Source organism: Zosterops lateralis (assembly GCF_965231275.1).
Source record: "Zosterops lateralis genome assembly, chromosome: 28".
NCBI lineage: Eukaryota > Metazoa > Chordata > Aves > Passeriformes > Zosteropidae > Zosterops > Zosterops lateralis.
The window spans coordinates 4,858,483-4,883,035 of NC_139788.1; the positions used below are offsets into that span (position 1 = coordinate 4,858,483).

At 48.9% G+C, this 24,553-nt stretch overlaps 2 protein-coding genes across 2 annotated transcripts; both read right to left on the reverse strand.

The window, feature by feature from the left end:
* Window positions 1-7,041: 7,041 nt before the first annotated feature.
* On the reverse strand, window positions 7,042-10,558 carry HMGN2 (high mobility group nucleosomal binding domain 2). The gene is made up of 6 exons (XM_083879576.1): window positions 10,424-10,558; window positions 9,749-9,793; window positions 9,323-9,352; window positions 8,694-8,744; window positions 8,270-8,365; window positions 7,042-7,907 (listed from the first exon to the last, which is right to left on the reverse strand). Exons 1-6 carry the CDS (start codon window positions 10,436-10,438, stop codon window positions 7,872-7,874), a joined length of 273 nt encoding a protein of 90 aa, XP_083735702.1. The 5' UTR covers window positions 10,439-10,558; the 3' UTR covers window positions 7,042-7,871.
* A 331-nt stretch (window positions 10,559-10,889) lies between these two features.
* Window positions 10,890-22,794, reverse strand: DHDDS (dehydrodolichyl diphosphate synthase subunit). The gene is made up of 9 exons (XM_083879575.1): window positions 22,731-22,794; window positions 21,656-21,739; window positions 20,720-20,836; window positions 19,246-19,388; window positions 18,536-18,652; window positions 18,268-18,369; window positions 17,500-17,614; window positions 16,289-16,396; window positions 10,890-13,814 (listed from the first exon to the last, which is right to left on the reverse strand). Exons 2-9 carry the CDS (start codon window positions 21,716-21,718, stop codon window positions 13,578-13,580), a joined length of 1,002 nt encoding a protein of 333 aa, XP_083735701.1. The 5' UTR covers window positions 21,719-21,739; window positions 22,731-22,794; the 3' UTR covers window positions 10,890-13,577.
* Window positions 22,795-24,553: the final 1,759 nt, after the last annotated feature.

The window sequence follows — 24,553 nt, forward strand, 5'->3', positions numbered from 1 at the left end:
CCAGAGGCAGGGGACCGTTTTAAACAGCTCCAGCCCTGGAAGGTGGTTTGGATTTGCCACTGACTTCAGTGACAGCGAAACTGGGACTTGCATGGCAGGAAACAACTCCTTTCACCCTTTCCTCCCAGCCCGGTGTCAGAAATTGCTGGCCAGACCTGCCATCTCATTTTTCTATTTACAGTCTGCACAGAATCATTTCCCCCCTCAACCTAAGCAGCCACTGACATAATGTAGGAGATAAATGTCCTGTGGCAGTGGCCCAGCCCAAGATAGGATGGGAAAAGGGTCAGTGTGTCGGAAATGGATAATAAATAACATCAGATGTAACATTATTGTGCTCAAAACTCTTCTATTAGATATAAGGACTCTGAGATATGCTACAGTCCTTAAAACAGGATAAGAATCATAGTGCTATTAGCTGTTAACACTCTGCAACACCAGATACTTGTTGAAAGGGACTATTGATCAACAGAGATGGAAAACAGTTTTTTGGCAGCTGTTTGCCAGTTGGAAGTTAATATGGGAGTCAATTACCACCAGATAAATGTCCCTTCTACAAGATCACCAGCAGAAGCTTTCAGAAGAGGAAGATACAGGCATGGCTTTAAATATCGTCACTATTCAAACAAAACCAGATGGGTTTAAATATCAGCACTATGGTCTTAGAAATTAATTTTTCAGTGAAGTGAAAGGGTTAGGGTGGAAAGCAAAGCAGCTCAAGAACAAGGCAAAAGAGTGTGTGTTACCCCTCATGGTCTTGCACCAGCCAGGAGGAAAATAAAGTGATTTTTCCTCCCTGTGTAAGATGGGGGGGACTGTGACTAAATGCCAAAAACCTGCAGAACCCGTGAGAGGTGGAGCTGCGGAACGATTCCCTCTGGTGAGGAGAGGCTGGCACTGCACAGGGAATTTCACAAGGCATGGGAACCACTGGAGGGTTGCTCAGCAGCACGAGGTTCTGTCCTCACCTCTGCCTGCTGGTGCAACACCACCTGCTCAGACACTGTTTCCTCTGGCCGTCAGGAACCCGGCGGATCTGAGTTTAAAACCAAACCCGTGCACGGGGCTGGGAATTCTCAGCCCCAATTCCGGGCACGCAGCATGTGACAAGGACCTTGGGCTGACATTGGGGAGGTTTATCTTGAACAATCTGTTTGCTCCTGTGTGCAGGGCAGGCTCACAGGATAGGATATCACGTAGCTGGGGCCAGCACACGTCAGTCCCAGCAGTGGGGGCTGCCAGCCCGACCTCCTCCAGGGGCAGGAGGGAAGGATTTATCAGCATTCCCAGTTTGGGTTAAACCAGCTTGCTGTTTTCAGAAAATCCCAGAGTTTAATAGAATGCCAGGTTTGGTTTGGGAGGGACCTTAAAGCTCATCTCATCCACCCCCTGCCATGGGCAGGAGCACCTTCCACTGTCCCAGGTTGCCCCAAGCCCCATCCAGCCTGGCCTTTCCTCCCCAAACACAAACCATAAGCTGAAGGCTGGTTCATCTCTGTCTTGATGCTGGAAGTTGTTCACTCATAAGTTAATCACTAAACCAAACTCCCAACAATTCACCGCAAATGGGTGGAACCCCGGCCTGCTTATTTCCCTGATCACAGAGCAATCACTGCAGGTTTGTTATCTACAGCTACCAGGGCATGGTGACAGGGCCTGTTCAGTGGAGACACGAATAAAATGTGGTTTTCAGCACACTCAGATGTCCCTGAAACACTTGGTTTCAACGTTTACTACATCTTCCTGCCACAGCATTTACACTTGTGACTGGAAATCTCTGCCTTCTGCTTTTTCCCTATAATTCTGGGTGGAGTTTTGCCCACTTTATCCAATAAATCCCCACCCCAATAAATGCACAAATCCCTGCCCCAAGCAGGCACTGGGAACTGACTAAGAGGAATGAGTTTGGCTTACCAGGAGCTCATCTTTCCGTTTTGCATCCATTTCAAGGAAGTGTCATGAGGGTGTCAAGTGCTTTCCCTGCAATCTCGCCAGCTCTGGGAAGCAGCCACTTCCTTCCCAGCTTTCAACACCATCCTTGAAAAAGATAAACATGGAAAGCATGTGCTAGAAGGAGATAACCCAACCACTAAGGCTTTTGGGAATGGGAGAGGTGAAGGAAAACCAGCAACTGGTGGCATTGCTTCAGCATAATGCTGGTCACAGGATATCATTCTGGGAGCCTTTAATACAATTTAATTTATTATTATTATTAAATTTAAAATATTATTATTAAACTTTAAATTATTATTAAATTAATAATACAATTTAATACAAGGTAAAAATCGCTGGCTGGAAAAGTGAGCCCAGAGCTTTACAGCATCAGAAAAATCACTCTGGTTAGACTTTTAAGGAGATTAGCATAGATGTTACAATTTGATTTCCTAGTTTTGGCTTGCAGAGCAAAAACACACACTCAAATACTGGAATACAAAAGCAAATTGGAATAACGTAAAAAAAAAGCACAGGAAACTTTTCAGTAACTCAAGTGTTATTTCTTTGAACATCACCATTTATTTTGTGATCTCAGGTCGAAGATTCAGCAAGTCTGATATAAGTAGTTTGTGCCAACAAGCCTAAAAGAGATCAGGCTTATAGGCTACCTATTTAAATCTGGGTTTAGGATAAAGTATCCCTTCCCATACTGAGGACAGTTGAGGTGGAGAGTGGCAGCTCTAGTTTTAGGCTCAAACCTTCAGGACATGTGCCACAGCAGCTGCAATAATGGCCTGAGGAGGAAAAGGAATGGTCCAGTGATTCTTAAAATAGAATACGGGAAGCCTAAGTTCAAAGGCTTGATATAACATGGATAAATTCCTTTGCAATGTCAGCTATGCCTGTAAACCCATGAGGAATTGAGTACAGTCTGGATTTTGAGTAAAATCATAAGAAAAACTTTAAAGAGAGCCTCAGAGGGGGCTCGCACTGCTTGGGTGAGTGCAGTTTATCTAACACTGATCTCTGAAGGGGGCAGAGGACGGAGGTTGCTGGGGCAGCACCGGTTCTGCTCTCCAGAAGCAAGTAATGCTCATCAGACTGCGATAACCCGGGCCCCAGCCTGCCCAGGTTTGCCGAGCTGCCTTTGGAGTTACCTGCCACTTGTCGGCCTCGCAGCCCCATTCCGTGTTTCCTGGTACCACCGTGTGGCGAAGGGGAGGAACAGGCTGTTAATCACGGCGTGTTAATGAGCTAAACGGCCCCGCACAAATCCCTGCGTCCAGCGGGCTGTGGCAAGGAGGCACCGGGAGGCTGCCAAATCCAGCCTTCCCCTGCCAACGAGCCTCACATCCAGCTTGCCTCTGAAATAATTTTTTTTTTGCAAGAGCAATTAATTCAGCATCAAGGGAATTTTTCTCTGTGGGGCTTGGCAGCACAGAAGTTAATTGGATCACGGTATGGCAGGGAAAGCCTGGGCACCTCCAACAAGGCTGCAGGCCAACAAAACCCATCCACCAAACACCCCCCAGCACAGGAATCACCTCTGCTATTATCTCCAGTAAGAAGGAAATGATGAGAAAAGCTAATTTAATTGCCCAAGTTTACAATCAGTCCTCAGGCTAAACTCAGAACCCCCAATACAGCTCTTGGGCTGAGGTAAGACTGAATTCCATCAAGAAGCACCAAGAAACCGCTTCATTAGAATAGAAGAAAACAAAATCTGTCTGGGCAATGCTAAAATAGTAATCCAGAGGAACCAGATTAATAGTAATCTAATAGTAACTCCTCTCCAGGAGGAGACTGCTGCATCCACCTCTGCACAGCAACCAACAAACTCGAGAGCAGGGAAGAGCTGCTGCCTGCAGGGAAATTTGTTCAAAATCCAAAAGTAACCTCAGTGGGATAACTGAGTGAGGAAAAAAATTAAATCTACTATCAACTCTCTTTAGAATGGGAAAAGTAGAAATTTCATTTGGGGTTTATGTGTCCAGCAAAATGCAGAGAATTGTGGTGCCTACCTGGGACACCTGCAGCCACCCTGGGACTGCTCCTTCTGCATTCTCCAGCCTGGTTTGTGGGCAATGAAGTGTTTTTGTTTGGAGGCTTTAATACATTTTAAAAGGTCTCACATTTAGGAAGTTTTCCCTGAAACTTTCTACTCCTGTTTCTTTTGCCACAGCAGAGATTTTCTGGCTCCCTTTGTAAGGAGATGGTTAAAACACCAAAAAGAAAAAAAAAATACAAAACAGTTTTAAATAAAGGGTCTTTAAAAAGCCCAGTCTTTCACATCAGATATCTTCTAAAGCCAACTTACTAAAGATCTTTATTAGCCTCAATCAACTTTACTCAACCACAGCTCCCCCTGTGCCATCTCCTTCCCATCCCTTACAAATGATGGGCTCACTGTAAATTGTGAGAGTTTAACTCAAACCCCATTTCATCTCCACCAACTGCAGAAGGTGCCATTTCTCAGGAATTATAGTCAGCAATATTAGTCCCTGGGTATGGTATTACCATATCTGGGATGATTTAGGGACAATGAAATCCCTGTGCCATCAAGCTGTGTGATTCTTCTGACACAAATGATCCTGCAACTCAATATCCTCTGGATGCACTCACTGAATTCAGTCCATTTTCCTTCCTTGTTCCCTTTCAGCCCACCCGTGGCAGAGCTCCGGGGTGGGAGGAGGATACTGTTGCTTCTTCCTAACACAACTGAGCTCTGTGAAGGCAAAAGGAAAACTGCTGCAGAGGGAAATGATTCTGAAACTCTAAACTGTTAATCCTAGGGCACTGTAATGGGAGAAACAGGGACCTGGGTAGTCCTCCTGACATGGTCCAGTTCACCTGTTCTCATGGTTTTAACCCAATCCACTTTCAGTTTAGAATAAACTTCTGGCTGGGGGAAAGATGGTTCTGTAGGATATTGGGAAGTGACCACTGACTGGCAACTTGCTTACATTAACTTCTGCTCAGTTTAATTGTTGCTGCTTTGGGGGGAGTCCAGAGACTCTCATAATTTATAGAGCAGTAATTTCACTGTTCTTAAAACCCCATAAAAATCCTGAAGCATTGGGAAAACAAGGATCATCCCCAGCATCTACTTCCAGCATCCCAAAGGCTTCAGCCCTGTGCAGAACTTGGCCATTCTTTGCAACTTCACCTATTAAGAGGCAAATAAATGACAAGAGTAGTTTGGGCCTATTTCTCAAGTGAATTGTGCTGAAATTAATAAACAGAGAAAAAATTTAGTGGCAGAGCCCTAATATTGCATGGACTTAACCCATACTGGATGTGATGTTTCCCAAAGCTCCAGCAGGACAAAATCCCTGCTGCTGCAGAGCCCACCCCACAGACCAGCCCGTTAACTGCACCTGGCAGCACCAATGCCATTCCCAACAGATACACAAGAGACAATTTTCCATGTAAAATGATTACAATTTAGCAGGGAAATGTCTGTTCAGCTTCAGGCATTCTGGCAGGCAGCGATGCAGATTTGTGGTGCCTCTAGCCACGAACCAGGCACGGGCTGCAGCTCAGAGCCTGCTCCCCAGCTTTAATTTACACAGCTAATTAGTTGGATTTACTGGCTTCAGCATCCCTCACCCTCTATTTGCTTAAGGAGAAATAGATGAGCCCTGCCTGTCGAGTCAAGCCCAACAGGCCAATAACTCCAGCAGTGTAAGGCACATCCAGTGGGAAGCACCTCAGATGGAGCGAGCCCTGGAACCTCAGCACCAAAAACATCCATTGCTTTCAGAAGAATTTAGGTGGCAGACACTGATTAAAATCACTATTTTTGTGCTCGGCTGGAGAAAACACCCTGCAAGGAACCACACAGGTCAGCACAGGGCTGGGGGGTGGGAAGGTGGAGAAGTTAAGGATTTACTTCTTCAACAAAGAGCAACCCTGAGATCCCCCTTCATTAGCAGCACTTTGTTTAATGACTGGGGGTGAAGAGGTCACTCAGCCAGGGATGGACACAGGGAACACGACATTCCAGCTGGCAACTTGGCCACTGGCAGTCCCTTCAAACCCAGCTCCTTTGGAAGTACTTGCTCATTTGTAGATGCCCAGCAAGGTAAGACTCTACAAAAGCAAGTCAGGCTATATTTCAAACTTTCTGATTTTAAAAGATTTAATTATTATTTTCCTTTCCACAGCCACATCTCACTGCCTGGCCGCTCCAGCCACTGCTCAGGAGGTTTGGTGGTTGCTTCTGGGTGGGGTTTAATGAAGATTATTAAACAGGATTATTCATTATTTCTTTTCTGTTAGACATACCAGCAGTGGGAACACAGGATGGAGCAGTTCATGGGGGTACATCCCAAACTGCCTTTTGCGCCTGCAGCCGCTCCAGAGCACGTCCAGCACTCCCAACATTGGAAATTTCTGGATGTGAAACTCTGCCCTGCTCGTTTTCACTGGATTCCCTCTGAAATCAGCACAGGTTGAAACAGGTCACTGAACTTAATCACAAACAGACACTGAAATCCCAGGGAAAGCCAAGCAGAGATGGAAAAAATACTCCATCTGACAGTCACTGAAGGAGACGTTTACACAGGGGGGTTTGGGTTTGGCTCTGCTCTGGAGTCTAAGTAGCAACTATAAAAATGGTGCATTTTTACTCAAAAAAATCTCGTCTCCTGCTTAGTCACTACCCCAGCCAGGTCTGGATTCGATTAGCAGGAGCAACAATATTCAAGTTTAAGTGCAGAAATGTAACACATCATCAGTTTTATGGAGCCAGTTCTGGTTTCACTCCCAAGAAAAGCTCACTAGAGTTTACTTTTCTCTGCAGCAAGATCACTGTATTCCTCCCCATTTTGTACAGTGCTACATTTTAGAAAATAATTTATCTCAGTAGATTCACTTACATATTCCATTTTCAGCCTCCACGTAAGCCAAGGCTTTAAAAACATCCTGTGGTATCTAGCTTTTAGGCAAGGAAACCTCTCTTTTAGGTAAGGAAATCTTGCTTTTCTGGTGTGAATTACAACAATTAATTATCTGAATGAGAACACAAACACAGACATGCACACAGCAAATGTTCCTAAACCACATGAAGTGAACTAAAGGCAAGAGAAATTACAGAGCATTAAGAACAGTCCAAGCCAAACCGTATCCAGCTTTATTAAAGGTACATTTCATGAACAATCATGGTAATTTAGGCAGGACATGGGCTACAATCTGCAACATTTTACAACAACTGTCAAACTCCCCTCCCTTTGTGGACTACTGAAATGGAGAAGTTGCTAAAAACCGTAACAATCTTCAGCTCACACTTGTAAGAGGGCAAAGTTTAGAGTGAGGGTGGACACGTTCCCATTTGCGCGTTGTCTGACAACTCTGCACAAAGCCACCCTGACTTTGAGAGGAAAATAACATTTAAAAGCAGATTTCTGTATCTGAGGATCCACAATAGAAAAGAGGAAGTGCAGCTCCTGTTTGAGCCAGTATATCCCAGACTGGACACCAGGAATCTGGATCATCTGACAGTGGACTGAGTGTGGTATATCCCAAAATGCCAGTTCTGCTGTGGTTTGGAGTGACAGGTTTTGGGTAAACAAGGAGACACCAAAGGAGAACTGATGGCATTGGGATCTGGAGTAAGCAACAGCATCTTGGGAGCTTTGACACGCAGCATGGGGGAATCCCTTCTTCCTCCCTGCAGGAAGGGCCCTTCTTGCAAAAACTGGGGGACTGGCAAAAGCTTTTCTTATTAAAATTTAGGTTTTGAGAAATAGACTAAATGACATTTGTCCCCATTGCCCCCCACCCCCCAGAACACAACAACGAAGCAGTCTGTGTGCTAACAACATAGCTTAAAAAAAAGTAAACCAAAATTCTGCATTGTTATAAAACTTGATAAAAAATAGTATTTCAAACTGTACAGTCACCAGAAGTACACAGTTATCAAAAATTCACAAGTTTCACTTGGCTTCACCAGCACCTTCAGCTTTCTGTGCCTGAAAAGGAAAAGGGGAACAAGTCAAGACAGGAAAAAATGGACACTCATTTTTCTATACAGCAAAACCCTGAGCAGAACAAATCCTCTCTGAGCTGCACAGCTCTGATTTTTAATAAAATTAAACTTAACATCTGTGGCACCATAAAACACAACTCAGAAGTTGCTTTGTGAACTTTACAGAAGAACAGTAACTTCCATGTGGCAACATCCTCTGGCAAACAGACAACTTTAACTCTTTACCAACACCCCATATCTGCATTAGGTGTTGTAAGCAACACTCGTCCTTGCCACAAGCCAAGACCTGTCCTGGTCCGAGAGGGAAAGGAATCAATCCTGGTGCACAACAGGCTGCTGGGATACCTGGTCTGTTTTGGCATCTCCATTTTCTGCAGGGTTGTTTCCCTCCTTGCCAGCATCAGCTTTTCCCTTCTTCCCCTTGGGCACCTTCTCGCTCTTCTGTAAATGCAAGACAACACTTGCTGTCAGCTCCCAGCAGCCAGACACGAGCCACAACCCCCAGGTGAGGGGTGCTGGCCCCAAAAGAACACTGCACACCAATGTTTGTTTCTTAAGGGATTGACAGAAAGCGTGAAGTCTTCCCTTCAGTATACTTTATGCAAATTCCGTAAAATCTGCAAATTTTCGGTTCAGCTTTATGCAATGATGCAGCTCCATTTCCTCAGTACACAGCTGTTAATCAAAGCTTTGTTAGTTGTTATCATTGCCAGGCAATGCCAAACCTCATCACTCATTTGCCTTTCCAAACAGCCCTGACCCAACTCACCTTTGGAGCTGCTTTTTTAGGTTTGGGCTCTGGCTTTGGAGGAGCGGGTTTCTGCAAGAGAGAGAAAACCTGTGTTAGAGACTCGTGGAATGGTTTGACTTGGGAGGACCTTAAAGCCTCTCCAGTGCCACCCCTGTCATGGCAGGGACACCTCCCACTGTCCCAGGCTGCTCCAAGCCCTATCCAACATGGCCTTGGGCACTGCCAGGGATCCAGGGGCAGCCACAGTTGCTCTGGGAACCTTGTGCCAGGGTCTCCCCACCCTCATAGCCAGGAATTCCTTCCCAATGTCCCAGTCCTCTGGCAGTGGGAAGCCATTCCCCCTTGTCCTGGCACTCCAGGCCCTTGTGACAAGTCCTGCTCCAGAGAAACAAACTATTTTTTTTTTTTTTTTTAACATTCAGGCCAAATAGCTTAGTCTTAGGAAAGCAAATAAAAACACTTGAAACTGCAGCAGTTATTTGGTTTGTCCATTATGTTACCACTCCCATAGCACCACACAATGGGGTAGGTCCTTAAGGCAGGAACTTAATTTTCACCTCCAGCTCTGAGATGCATTTACACACTCAGTGGTCGTGTGCAAAACCACCAAGTGTTGTGACATCTCTGGCCAGCAAGAGGATACTCACGGCAGATAACCTCGCTGATCTCCGCTGTGGCTGTTGGAAAAAGAAAACGGTTCTATTAAAATGACATGGAATATGAACTCTCCAACTCTTACAAGCTTGCTCTCTTCCCAAAGTACTAAATACCCAGAAATTATGTTTACAGTTCTTTAGTTTTTAGAAATTAAGGTGGTAGTTCCCTTTTTCTGTGTTCTCAAGAAACTTGAGGCTATGCCATTGACATTGGTAATAGCTAATGATAATTGAATAAATTTTTCATGGTTAGAAGTAGATTTCTCATGGTTAAAAAACAGTTGGGACTTTTAAAAGTCAGAATCAATTGAGATCAACCCTTCCCCCCCACTCCCCAGTTACTCTGCTGACGTTAAACCTCATCTTCCAACGGAAACACTTGATGATCCAACTTTCTCAAAACACTGAACTTCTTACCTCATCCTTAACTTTGGCCTTATCGCCCTTGGTCTCTCCTTCAGCCTGGGGACATGGACACAGGTTGTAGGGACAAGTGATGGAGACGATCTTCAGTCACCAGCCGCTATTTTAACCACCCCCACCCCAAATCTCAAGGGGAACATCCCCATCCCACCCCCGGCGGGCACGGCCCCTCCCCGCGGGGCCGGGGCGGGGGATGCCGGGGCACAACCCCGCACCGGCGCGGCCCAGGCGGGGCGGGAGCCGCGGCCTCCCCGGGCGGTGTGCGGGGTTTGTGCGGGGGCGCCGCTGCCCCCTCAGGGCGGGCCCCCCCGCTCCCGCCCCCGCCGTTTTGGCGGCAAAGCTCCGCCGCCGCTTCCCGCCCTTTCCCGCCCCACACCGGCGCTCCCCTCCCCCCCTCCCCCTCACACCGACCTCCCGCCAAAACCAACCGGTTCGGACCGGCGGGGACCGCCGGCCCCTCCCGCAGCCCCGGCCCCCTCGGCCCCCGCCGGTAACGGGCCCGCGCCGCCCCCACCCCCGGTGAGGCCTCGCTCCTCCGTTACCGCCCCGAACGCGGGGGGGGAAAGCAAAGTCCCGCCCCCCCTCCCACAGGCGGCTCCGTGAGGGGGGGAAAAGGACACCGTGAGGGGGGGGAGGACACCGGGAGTGGGGGGCGGCAGCTGCACGTACCTTTCTCTTCGGCATGGCTCCGTGTGTGTGCGTGTGTAAGAGCGTGTGTGTGTGTGTATATGTGTGAAGGAGAGCGGAGCGCGCTGGGCGGCGTGAGGGGGCGGAGGGAGCGGGCGGAGGGAGGCGGGGGTGGGGGAGCCGGGCGCGCTGGGCGCAGGGGGCTGCGGGCGCGGTGCGGGGAGCGGTGCGCGGGGCTGCACCCGGCGGGCTGCGCTGGTCCCGACCCCACTAATTGGAATCGGGTGTTTATAAAGTTTTATATAGAGCCGGACGCGGCCCAACCGGTTCCAGCCGGATCCCCGCCGCCCCGCGCGCCCATTGGCCCGCGGGGGTCACGTGGGGTGGGGCCAAGGCGGGGAGGGAGGGAGGGGATGGGGGGGGGGGGGCGCGCGGAGGGGGCGGCGCGCGCGCCATTCACCCCCCCCCCCCCCCTCCGTGCGCGCGCGCGGGAAACCCGCGGGGGGCGGGGGGGGCAAGGAAAAAAATGGGGAAGAAAAAGGTAAAAAAAATGGGGATGATGCGAAAGGGATAAAAGGGGGACACCCCCCCACCCCGCGCGCAGGTGAGCGGAGCTGTTCGTTCAGCACCTCCGGCCCCGCGGGGCCCCCCGCGCCGGGAGGGGCTCCCGGGGGAACCGCCGAGGGCCCTTTTTCCTGTAAAAACATGGGAGATGCATCCGAAGAAGGAGGCGGCAGTGCTGGAAGAAGAGAAGAAAAATGTTAAAAAAGCAATAAAATGACGTTAAATCAATTCACACAGGTGCCTGCTGCTCGTGCCAAGTGTCTCGGGAAGTTGGGCTCCTTCCAAGAGGGGACATTCCTCACACCTGGCACAGCCACAGCCCATCTGCTACGAATCCTACTAAAGATCTTCATCTTCACTGTGCCCCAAACTTTCCACTTTTTAGTTGAACCTCATTCAGAAAAATACCTCAAGGAACAACCTTTCCCCCTTACCTGCCCAGGTAAACTCAGGATTTTTCAGAACTCAGCCACACATTTTTCCCAGCCATGCTGATTTTTGCCATCTCAAACTCATATAAATTAAAGATGGAGGTCCAGTTCTCACTGACAGAAGCCTGTGGCTCTATTCCCACAGGTTCACTGGGAAGATGCACTCCTGAAACTCTTGAGTTTGCCTGGGTAACTCATCCCCACCCTCTAACAAAGGAAGACTCACGGGGGAAATAACTGGAATGGCATTTACTGGAATAACTGATGCAGGTGAAATGTACAGTCAGGTAACAGGAACCTTTTGCCACTGTTTGAAGGACTCTTCCTCCTCCCCTACTCCAGTGATATCTTTTATAAAATGGATTAAAACTTTCCATACAAGTATTTTATAAACCAGATCCTTCACTTACCTCACCTGCAACAGGACCAGTACTTTGTGAAAGCCACCACTGTGGCTTTCATCACCTGTAGAGTCACAACACAACGGAAAAACTTTTTTTTTTTTTTTTTAAGGCAAAAATGCATTTTTTGAGTAGAAGAGTCTCCCCATCAGCCTGGCAAAGCAGACTGGAGAGTTTCCATCTCATGGAGAGTACACTGTTTCCAGTTTCCTGAAACATGGAGAAAATAAAATACAGCCAAAGAAGTTTAAAATCAACAGCTCTCATCATCTCAGCACATTTTTATCCATATTCTCTTTGCTACTTACAAAGGTGGTACCTGCACACAGCTTCACTTGGGCAGGCTTTGGGGTATCAGCAAACTGCTCACACTACACTGTAAAAACATCCTTCAAATCATTCCCAGGTTAACAGGAATCACATGAGGAGTCTGTCACTGATTAAATATTATTATATTAAACCTGGATCCCAGCTTCATCACACCTTAAAATAAGCAACTCTACATACTTTTAAACATTCAGGTTATTTTTAAATAACTTTGGTATGAATATACTTTATTCCCAGTTTGACTACACAGTTCTGCTCTTCACAATCACAGGCAAGTGCTCAGTGTGCACTTACAAGGCTTTTAAATCTGCATTTTGTGGTTTTCACCTGGAGGTAAGAAGAAACACTTCAAAACCAGCAACAGCTGGTACTGCCACATCTGTGTGTGCATCAGGAAAAAAATCAAGACATTTTCAGTTCTTTTCATCATGGGGACGGAAACCAGGAGGAATCAGAGACGGAAACAATCTTGGAAATCAGCTTGTCCATCTCCCTGCCAATGGAAAACTGAGAACAAGTAATACTCCACAGCTGCTCTGGCCACTCCCATTAGTGTCAGCCAAACAGCTCTTCTGAAACATTTTGGCTTGGGTCAGAGGCTGGTTTTGGCTACTGCATTCCTGAATTAAGCCCACCCTCATTCCCTGGAATTCCCTCAGAGGGTTTGGCATATGGTAGCCATCACCTGTGCTTAGCCAATTTCTTTTCCTTCCTGAGAAGGTTCATTCCCAACCAATCCTTTTTTCCTGCCTGCCCAGAGCCTTTCCCAAGGTCAGCGTGGTCCAACACCAGCACCTTCTGCTCCTGGCTTTTCCCCACATACGCTGCTCAGGAGAGATCTCATAACCTGCTGAAACTTTGGAGCAGCTTTTTTTCCTTTACAGCAAGGCTGGGAACCCTTCCTTGAGCTCCCTGGAAAGCAAGAGTGGACACATCCAACCCAGCAGAGTCAGGTGGGGAAAAGACAAGATGCTTTCACCAAGTAGGCAGTGGGGAATGTCCCTGACACCAGGGAAAATCCCCTCCCTGCAGAAAGCAGGGCTCTCTTGATGGGACAGCAGAAGACATCTCAAAAGAAGATTCTCTACTGCAAAGCCATGGAAAGAATCCAGACTGATTTAACAGGACTGAACTGGTTTGGCAGGGCCAGTCCAGGAGGAATCAGAGGACTGGCAGAGGCTCACTGCAGTTAACTTCTTGTCACCGGAACACCTGGTCTGTCGAGGACCCAGCAGCAGAGACCCAGCAGGGTGCAGGTATCTGTCACCAGGGCAGGGAGGTGACACAGGACGGCACCACCTTCCTCAGCAGCATCACAGACCAGGAGAGTTCACAGCAGCCATCCCTGCCCCGGGCAGGGCCAGCGGGACGGGAGCAGCCCTGGGTGCCCACGGCAGGACCCCGCTGAGCCAGCCCCTGTGGGCAGCAGCTGCTCCCTCTGAACACTGTGTTCCCCAGGGCCCAGCACCTGTGTCATGCAGACACCGGACACAATCTCTCAAAGAAGTCTGCTCTCTTGTGCTCCAGGGCCTGCAGGAAGCCCTGGATCCTCTCCTCCCTCAGGGCTGTGCATTTCTGCAGCAGCGTGCGCCGGCGCCGCGAGTCTCCGTGGGACGTGCACCCCTCCTGCTGCAGCTTCTTGGTCACATAGGCCTGGTCCCTCTCCAGCTGCTGTCGCCTCCTCTCCTCCAGGTAGGAGTCTCTGGCCTTCTAGAGTGAAAAGCAGTGAGTGTTAGCACCTTACCAGGGCTCTCAGCTCACCTGTGGTACAGCCTCTGCCTGACCATCGATCTGCAGGTTCGCCCAAGGCTGGCTCTGGGTCTGCCTCTTCCACCTTGAGGCAGCCTGCTTGAGGCTACAAAAAATACAGGGGTATTCTTCTGGGCCTTTCCTCCAAGACATAACTCTGCTCAGAGCATTAACTCCTAGTTAGAATAGATAAGAGCCAAGACAGATTGTGGGAAAACCCTCAGATATTGCAATCAGAGAGGAACACCTACAGGAGAACTTTGAACCCCAGACATGCACACTTATCCTCACCAGCGTTATCACAGCATTTTTGATCCTATTCCCCTGGCTGCTGAAAGGTTTTAGGATATTGCAAACCATGACTTACAGGGCAATTCTTTGAGATGATCCAGTACTGAGCTAATCAGCTTTAAAACAAAAGCAGAAATAAGCTCAGCATTCCCAAATTTCTGTGATCTAAGAGTGTACTGGCTTGAGACACAGCAGGAGAAAGGCAAAGGCAGGAGCCATCCTTGTCTTCCCTTGAAGTATTTGAAATATTTTGTTGTAGAACATCAGTTTTAGATTTCTTCTTATTGCACATGTCCTGGCCTGCAGCTTCCAACAGCAAAAATATAGCAGCAGGCAGGAATATTAAGGTTCTATTTTTAAAAACCGTAAAACTGGTCACTGTGACATAAACTCACACACACACACTTGGGAAGTGCTGGTCTTTCAAACAAGCAAGAATAATAATTACTCTAATGAGAGCCTGACTCACTCATCCCCACACTTCTCCTGAGCCCAAGGCAGCTATGGCTCTGAAAATTAGCTTTTGTTGTACTGGCAACGTGAGCAGAAATATCCCCAGCCCCAGCAAACCCACTGAATGGATGCACTCCAGGGCTGCCTTGAACTGCAAGGATCTGTTGAACAGAAGACTTCCACCCTCAAACTGGAATTCTCTTTATTGCCCAGAAAGACTCAGCTCACCACTGCAGGGGCAGGCTGGCCAGCCAACATCTGCATTCCTTCCTGAGATCTACCAGGTACCAAAAGCAGGGTCTAGCAGGGTCTAGCTGATCTTTTGTGAGGGTTGCTGGAAAAAAAGGGCAGCCTCAGACACTGCAAAGTGGCTCTTACAGGGAGAAAACTGACCAGAGAAAAAAATGTGGACAATGAGAAACCTTGATAATAGCATGGCATGAACACATCCAGCCACCAACCAGAACTAAGAAAAGATGAGAATAGCTGGGAACAGAAGCTGCATTTGTTGCCTGTCAGAAACCAGCACCAGGAGCAAAGTCAGAACAGTGACCTTACTGTTCCAGACAGAAGCCAAGCTCATGGCAATGACAAACACTACTGCCTTTTTTGCTTCCCTCTTCATGCAGAAGGTGAACTGCCATTAGTTGTACTAATACAATGAATTGCTGGTAGGAAAAGGGCAGACTTAGGCCAGAAATAGGAACAAAAGAGGTTAAGGACGTGGAGAGTTTGGATGCTGCCAGACTGGCTGCACTTGATTAAATTCAGCCATAACCACAACTGGCTATAATCTCTTTGACAACTCTCAGAGGTGAGCAAGGTCCCTGAAGGTAGAAAAGGGCAATGTAATGCCTGTCTTTAAAAAGAGGAGCCAAATAATTAAGGAGCAGACACATTCAGCTGCAAGATATGGTGGAGATTAAGAGCTGCCACACTGAGGCTCTTCTGCCAGTCACTGCTGTCTCTGTGTCACCAGCTGCTGCCCCCCACATTTCTCCATCAGGAGTTCCAGCTCCCACACTTGTTTTGCTTAAAAATAGCCAAACTACTATCTCACTACTGATAGAAAATCAGAACCAGGTCAGTGAGGTTCACAGCAACAGATCTAAAAGGAGAGGAACAATGCCAGTGAGCAATAGGAACGATCCCTTCAGCAGGTACATCTGGACCCACCAGAAAGAGGACACTCGTCCACAGACTCACAGCTCAGGCAGCCTCATTTCAGTTCCCAGAAAGGAAACTCTAAACCCACTTGTTACAACCCTAAAAACAACAGTGGGGTTAGAGGAAGAGCATGTGAGTACTCCCTGCTTGTTCCAGTGTGAAGGCAGCACGTGCTTACAGCCTTGATGAAGTGTCTGAGCTGAACTGGCAGATTTCACCCTGCGGCAGACCAGGAGTGTGCACTTGGTGTGCAAGGGCTGGGGCAGATGCTCCAGCTGCTGGAATGAGCAATGAGTAACAGAGACAGTGCTGACTTGGAATATTTTGCTGAAATAAGGAGTCTGGCCACACACCAAGATTGTAACAAGCCCCAGGGGTACAGGAGGAGCAACACATGAGCTGCTACTGAAACAAGATCTGAACCAACAATCACTACTCCCACTTTGCAGCCTCTCACCTGATCTTCAGCTGCTGTGCAGGCAACACATGGGGTTGGGCTTTCCACTGCCCCGAGGCTCCCTTACCTGTAAAGCACTGTAGTTCATCTGGAACTGAAGGATAGCTTCACACAAGTTCCAAAAGGAGTATTCTGGCCACAAGACTGACTGAAACACCAGGCATGAATGGGATGTCTGCAGAAAGCAAGATCAACAATTTAATCATTGAGCAAGAGAAGAACTCATTAAAATGCAACTCTGTTGGGCAAACTATGCCACTTTCCCCACAAAGGTTTTACCTAGGATGTGTTATCAGATTTTACTTAAAGTGAGGCAAAAACCAGCTAGGAGAGTCTGAAATTGCACAGTGTAGAGTCCTTCTAATTCATTTTTAATGCTGGGACACCAATCATCCACTCCTGTAAAGGCATCAGCAGAATTCTTTCTGATACTGTGCTGGTCTTCAGAGAGGTATTTTTAATAGCTTAAGCATCACAGACTTATAAAAAACTAAAATAGCAACACTGGAGTACTAAAGGCTAAGGGAATAACAGTTGAACTGAGGATCAGGACGTGACATTTAAGCCATTCTTCAAATGACATCTCATGATATTCCTTACTGCCCACTCATGAAATTTAAACTGCTAAATGAAGCCAAGAGTTGTGGTGTCCTGAAGATATCCTTGAGCTGGACAATGAAAGACTTCAAGTCAAAACCTATTTCTGCCACCAAGTTCCTCACAATTTCAGGTAAATACATTCCTATGATGACTGCTAAAACAATCCAACACTTAACAGGACACCCCTACCACAGAGAGGAGCAGGCAAAGTGTTATTTTATATATAGGTGTGCCCAAAAATAGGGGGAGGAGAGGGATGTCTTAGTAGGCAAGCACAGGTCAGGCCAGACAACTTCTGAGAACTTGCCAATTAAATAATTTGGAATGGGAACATTTGATGTGGTTGCCTAAAGGTAATTGGGTTTTGGCTCCAAACTGTACATGTAAAATAACGTGTGAGCTTCAGCTGAAGCAACTCCACTCAAACGTTCCCTACAAACAAGGAACTATCTAAAGGCGAGGAGAGGAGCAAAAGGATAAGAATTCACGATTTTAGGCAAACACAGATCTGCAAGAAGCAGTTCAGAGGTGCCCCAGCACCCAGTCCATCCTGGGAGTTACCTAACCCCAGCAGAAAGAGTTCCAGAGCCTCACATCTGCTTGCACCTGCAGTCAGTGGAACACCAGCACTCTCTGAGGCAAAGATGGAATATCCCAAGGAGAAAACAGAGACTTTACCTGCCAGAGCAAGAAATCACTGAGGCGAACCTCTCCAGAGGTTCTTATCAGCAGGTCTGGGTCGGGGGAGTTGCTGGTGTACAAACATTTATCCAGCAGCGATTCAGACACATCACTAAAAGACAGACACAGTTTATTAGACCCCTTTTCTGACCTGGTGGATATACCACAAACCAGAATTAAGGGATTTTATGCAAACTCAGGGCTGCAAATCAAAACTGGGTGGTGGAGCTGAACCACAGAGTCATCAACTTGCTTCTGACAGACACTGCTGTCTGCTCCACAGGCTATTCCAACTGCTATTTCAGCCCCCAGAGCATCCCACTCCATGCTCTTTGAAACATAACACAGTGGTGGAAGCAGACTGTGAAGGCTTCCATCTGGAGCAGGGAGCATAGTGTAACTATTCCTTCTCCTTCAGGGTGGAGGAACAGTGCAGCATTCATGATTCATCTGTTGTTTGACCTCATAGCTAAGACTGTCAGCCAAGCAGCCAATTGTTGTGGCATGAAATCTGCCTTCATATTTAAACTAACTTAAGACACAGACCTAATTTCTCTTCTGTCTTGGTTGTGTATCTATCACCATGGTAACTGAAATAATAAAAGCCAAACATTGCATAGTAACTTTAAGTCATTTGTTCCAGTCACACTGGTTTAATGAGATCTATTTAAAAGCCACTTGGCTTCTGAGAGGTTTCTCATGCACTGTGAGTGGTAAGGCAGGCAGGATTCATCCGAAAGCCTCACGAAGAAAGCCAAGAGTTACCTGGGTTCCAGCAGTCCTTGTTCCACCCCCCAGGCCATCTCCCTGACAGCATTGCTGATCTCATGTCTCGATGTGTATGCAAAGCAGACATTCAGAAAGCACCTGCAAAGAGGAAAAGATGTGAAAGGCTCATCCTGGGAAGGTCTACAGTGATGTGTGCTTATAGGACCAAGAAGAAAAAAGAGGTGTAGCATGTCTGACAAGTCTCAGCCCTCAAGAAGAGGAGGAAGACATGAGGTATCAGCTCTTTAAACCGAGTGTCACTTACTTGTTGTAGTTCCTGGTTGCCAGCACAGCTTGGGCAATCAGCTCCTGGATGTCCACAGGCAGGAGGGGCAGATCCCCCAGGACACGGATGCACACCCCATGCTTCTTCAGGTTCTCCCTGCACCCAGCCAGAGTGGGGACACAGAAAACACATCAGCCACACTGCACAAGTGCCAACACCCACCCACAGCTTCAGCAAAACTGGGAACTGGAGAGAGGCAAACCCACCAAATGGTGCAAAACTGGCTGAGATTGGACCATCCCAAACCGTTCCATAAAGGCACGGTGATCATTCCCCACAGCAATTCCTGAGGTACAGACATAACCAAAGGAGCAGGAAATGATCACAAACTAGGCATCCCTACCTGTGGAAGCTTAGAACACAACCACAGGCTTTGGGCACCTCTAACTAACCAAAAATTAAGACAAAGCTTTGATATTTACAAAAACACTCTGTGTTTATCTGGAAGCTGTCCTTTCCCCCATGGTCTGGATGGCACAGCTGTCCCAAATCTGATGTGCAGGGGGATCATGCATGCACAGAGCTCTACACCCCACCCAGGCAGGCACAGCCCCTCCAATCTCTGCCTGGAGGTGGGGAAGGCTCTCCTCACTAAATCCATTCTCATAACTGGTAACATCCCTGCAATTCCTCGTGTCCTGCTCCAGTTCCACCCTGTGGGACAGGACACAGACAAGGTGGGTTCTTACTGCTCCTCCAGGAGGCGGCTGAACTTCTGTCTGGCCAGGTCCATGAGCCCATCCACCTCCTCCTTGGAGCGTTTGAAGTTCTCAATGCTGAAGGCATAAACTGTCACCTCTGGAATGCCCAGGTTCAAGCACCACCGCAGTGTCTGCAAGAAGACAAAATGTAACAATCAGGCCAGCAAGGCACAACCTCTCCATCCAAAACCTTCCTGTGGTTTCCCACGAGGCCAGGACTGGCTATCAAAAATATGAAACCCCTAGATGTGAATTTCAGATTCATTTTAAAGAACAGGAGGAAAATATCACTACCTGAGGATGAGAATCCATCACAAGAGACTCATCCAGCCAGGAAAAGCACCACTGGTTTATAAATTATATGATACTGCACCTTTCAAAACCTTTTCAAAGAAAATCTATCTGTTTCACAGAAGTAAAAGCCTCTGTAAGGTAGATATTTTAATTGAGTGTCAAACAGAAGAAAAAACTGCTGAATAGAACGACTCTGCAAGATAACTGCTGGGGGTTAGGTATGTTCTATTTTTACTTTAAAGAATTTTTCCCCAAAAGTTACCAAGGAGACTAAGTGTTGGATACTTAAGAGTACTTGACCAAAACAAAGAGGTGGCCAAAGCTGGGTTGGGGAGGTTTTTCTGTATCTGTTGTAACTCCAGAAGGGAGGGGTAACTGCCTTCCCTGATAACAAGCCAGCTGTTAGAAACCGGGTGGAGTTTTGTTTTTTTTTATCTTTGTTCACTCTTCCTCTACCCCCATGGGGATATCTTCTGTTAATGGACCATTAAAGCTCACCAATGGCATTTCATCATCCCATTGTGAGATGCTCCACCCAGGGAGAAGGAGCCAAACCATTCCCACACAGATAAAAAGGAGCCACAGGTGTCATCAGGCACTCTGGTGTTCCCACGGGACTCCCAAAGGAAGACCAGACCCATCTCTGGACCCCTGGCTCCTCAGGATCATCTCTGCTTCCAACAGGACACATCTGCCACTCCAGGAGGGCTGACTTTGGACTGTTCCCAACCCCCTGACCAACAGGGTGTCAGGTTGTATTTCTGACTCTGTCAGGATTTTTTCTGGGATTCCTTGTTTGTTTGTTTATTTGCTTATTTTTTTTGTACTACAGCATTTGTATTTTTAATATCCCTAGTAAAGAACTGCTATACCTATTCCCCAAATCTTTGCCTGACAGCCTTTTAATTGCAAATTTATAATAATTTGAAAAGAGGGAGGGAGGGGCTTACATTTCAAGGGAGACTCCAATCTTCCTTGGCAGATCCCTGTCTATCCAAACCAAGAGAGTAACACAGAGAGGGAAGAGCTGAATCTGTGAATCCTGATGATGAACACCAGCCCCAAGCACAGGCCTGGCTCCAGCGAAGAGAAGGAACACAGGACACCAGCCCGGCAGCAAACCCAGCTCAAACTCCCAGCACACAAAGGCAGAAAACATCCTCCCCACCTGTGCCAGCTTATCAAAGCCTTGGGAATGTCCCTGCTGTCTCTCCACGTGGCACTTCTGGGCGTAGCGGCGATTGCCATCCATGATGAAGGCGACGTGCCTGGGCATGGGACCTGCCTGGGGAACAGGGGGAAGCACAGGAGAGCAGCAGGTGAGCAACTTGCCCACCACAGAGAGCCCTGCCTGCTCCCAGGAGGGCTGGGCTGTCTGCCAGCAGGAAATCTGCAGCTGGAGTGAGCAAAGTGCTCATTTCCCCCCTGCCAGCCCCACTTCAGGGTCCCTAAAGAAACAGCTCAGTGTTAACCACTGCCTAAACTGGAAAGCAGCACTGCCCTCCCCGTTCCTCTCACGACAGAGCTGCAGTGCTCAGGAGCCCAGTGCTGCAACAGCTGCAGCCAGGGAGGAGGGCACACAGGGGTTTATGCTGCATTTTTTAATTTCAAAGACAAAAATTTCACAGACATAATTTTCACAGATGCAATTAACTTCAGAGAAAACAAAAAAGGTCATAAGACTTTCCCCCACAAAAAGCACTGTTCCTTTTCTGACCCCACTGGGCCTCACAAGGGCAGCACCATCAATCTCAAGCCCAAGCAAGGAGAGAATTTTTCTGGAACTGGTGAGTTTTTGTTCCAATACTCAGTTTCATTCCTTAAACCCCCAACATGGTGAGGATCTCTCTTCCCTCCCTCCTTCCCATGCCCTGCCTTCATCAGCAAGGGCACAAATCCTTATTGGCAAGCACTGCTGCAGTCTTGCTCATTTGCAAGGCTAAGCCTAAGTAATCTCCCACCTGGGATGCACATCCACTGCCAGTACTAAATGTACCCTTGCCAACAATGCTCCCTTTCCAGAGCACTGCAGCCACAGAGACAGTTCCACCCCGAAGAAACTACCAGCTCCTCACCACAAAATCCAGCCAAATCCACCCCTTACCTTTATGATGTTGGCACAAAACCTCTCTATGATGGTCAGCTCGCCCTCTCTGATCCACGACATTTTTTACAGAGAACTCCTTTCCTTTTTCAAAGGGAAGATGAAAATGAAAGGGTTAAAGGTGATTGTTTGACCCCAAAGCAAACAAACCACCTGAGAAAAAATCAGCTCTGACTTGCTGTTATGGAGCTCTTTACATTGTTTGTGCAAGTCCTTTGATAAGCAGGCGGTGGGGAAGTTCAGAAACAGGCTCTGGAATTTTCCAGCTGTGTCATCAGAGTGGGTTCTGCACTGGCTGGTGCAAGGAAAACCATCCCTGAGTCCTCCAGCCTGCAGGACTGGTTCGTACAGAGCCACGGTTTGGGTGCCACCGGCACAAACAGCCCAGAACCAACCACCTGGACTTCATCCCACCATGCAGGAGCAGCAGCAGATCGAGTTACACTGACGAGTTCATTCTCCATGTGGGCTTTCTCTGCCTCCCCCCTCAGGAAGGGATCTCTACCCACAGCTGCAGCCACAAAAAATTAAGGCAAGGAACTGCTGAACCTCGGGCTGCTCCTAAAGCTCTTAATGCTCCCCTTGCACGGCTCGGCCCGAGCACACCCAACGCCATCGCTGGCTGTTAATGGCCAGCTAATGGCAATCAACCCTTTTCACGCGGTTTTACACAGTCATCCCGAAGAAGGACCTTCCCAGCGGGCTGCGGGCCCGGGGCAGAGCCGGGAGGGCCGTGCCTCGCTCCCCGGGCCGGGTGGGCGCAGCGGGGAGGCTCCAGCCCCCGGGACCCCGTCCCGCCCCCGACAGCGAGCGGAGCCGGCGGAGAGCGGGCCGCACACCCAGACCCTGCGAGGAACTCCGCTCCCGGCAGCCGCACCGCCCTCCCAGACGGGAAGCGCACGGTGGGGACGGGGCGTCTCTTAGGCCTCCGCCGGCTCCGTGAGGGGAGGGACGCGGCCGCCGGCGGAAAAGACACGACGGAAGGAGACACATCCCGCCCGCAACGCTCCCGCCGTGCCCAGGGAGCCCCGGCTCTGCCCCCGGTCCCTCCCGGTCCCGGTACTGGCCCCGGTACCTGCCCCGGCGGCGCCGCCTCAGCCTCCGCCGGAGGGTGACGTGCCCTTCCGCTTACGTCACACCGCGGCGTCCGCGCGGCGCAGGGGGCGGGGCCGCGCGTGCGGCTGGGAGGGAGGGGGCACTGAGGGGAGGGGGGGAAGGCGGGGGGAGACTGTGAGGGCGGGGGGAGAGGGGGCTCTCTGAGGGGAAATGGCGCGGGCTCTGTGAGGGGAGATGGCGGGGGGCTCTCTGAGGGGAGATGGAGCATTGTGAGGGGAGATGGCGGGGGCTCTGTGAGGGGAGATGGAGCTCTGTGAGGGGAGATGGCGGGAGGAAACTGAGGGAGGGGGGAGATGGAGCTCTGTGGGAGGAGATGGAGCGTTGTGAGGGAATATGGCGGGGGGCTCTGTGAAGGCAGGGAGAGATGGCGGGAGAGCTCAGTGAGGGCAGGAGGAGATGACAGGGGCACCGAGGGCAGGGGGAGATGATGAGAGACAGGACACTATCAGCCACAGAAGGGACTGGCTTCCAAGGGACAAGAGGGCAGGGACAGATTGGCAAGAGATTCTCCCTTTGTGAGGGTGGGGAAGCCCTGGCACAGGGTGCCCAGAACAGCTGTGGCTGCCCCATGATCCCTGGCAGTGTCCAAGGCCAGGCTGGACAGGACTTGGAGCAGCCTGGGACAGTGGAAGCTGTCCCTGCCATGACAGTAGTGGGATTATTGGATGAGCTTTAATGTCCCACCCAAACCAGTCTGTTTCTGTGACAGGGCTGGGGCACTTTTGGGGGGCTGCAGGTACCCAGCACAACCCTCCTGCCCTGGTACCCCCCATCGGGGCACCTCAACCCCAGGGGAGAAAAACAAATGTAAGCACACACAGAACATCACCAGCAGCCATTGCCCATGGTCTTTATTTTTTTTTTCCAGAAAAGAAAAAAAACCCCACATTTTACATAGTTGGTACAAAAACAAAAATAAAATGAACAGGGGGGGGGGAAAACCTGCAGCAGCAGGAACTGAGGATCTCGCTGCAGGGACTCCAGCAGGAAATATCTTTGGGAAGTGTGAGTATCTCACTCAGGGGTCACCCTGAGCCCCCCACACAAACAGCCACCCCAGTTATCCCCTCCCTCCCACCCACTCCATAAAACTTCACGGGTTTGACACAAACGCTTTGGTTGCTAGCAGTAAACATGGATTACATTCTTCCGTCTCCTCCTGGACATTTTTGGGACTCAAGGCTTTCGCCCCAGGGCAGACACCCCCTCGTGAGGGACATCTTTGTTTTATTTCTCATACATTCAAACATTCCCGTGTCACAGCAGGACCCTGAGCGTGCCCCATCCTCCCGACTGTCCCCTCATGCATAGTGCCCGTGGGCAGAGTGGGCCATGATGCAGCAGTTTAGTTAATTATTGTCAACATAAGGGAAGAACCACAATGGCCAACACAAGGAGATGCGAATCAATCCCATCTCCTCCAGTGTGGCTTCCCATCACAGATAAAAATCCCTGTTTTTCTTAGATCCCAGCACCCCGGGGGAAACCTGAGTGGTTCCCTATTTGCTTCAGCCCAGGGCAGGGATGGTTACAGAGCTCCCACCTGGCAGCTCTGTGTGGGAGAGCAGATCCATCTCCCTTCTCCATAACCAAGTAGATGCTTTGGATATTTCTATTTTTTTTCCTTTTTTTTCTTTTTTTTTTCTTCTTATTTTTGTAAACAATAATCAAGGAGAATACTGAGATTAAGTGGAAAGACTTACAGAGGTATTTACACACACTAGACATCTGGCAAAGAAATCACCAAACCATTAAAGTAGGAGCAGGGGGGAAGGTCCTACA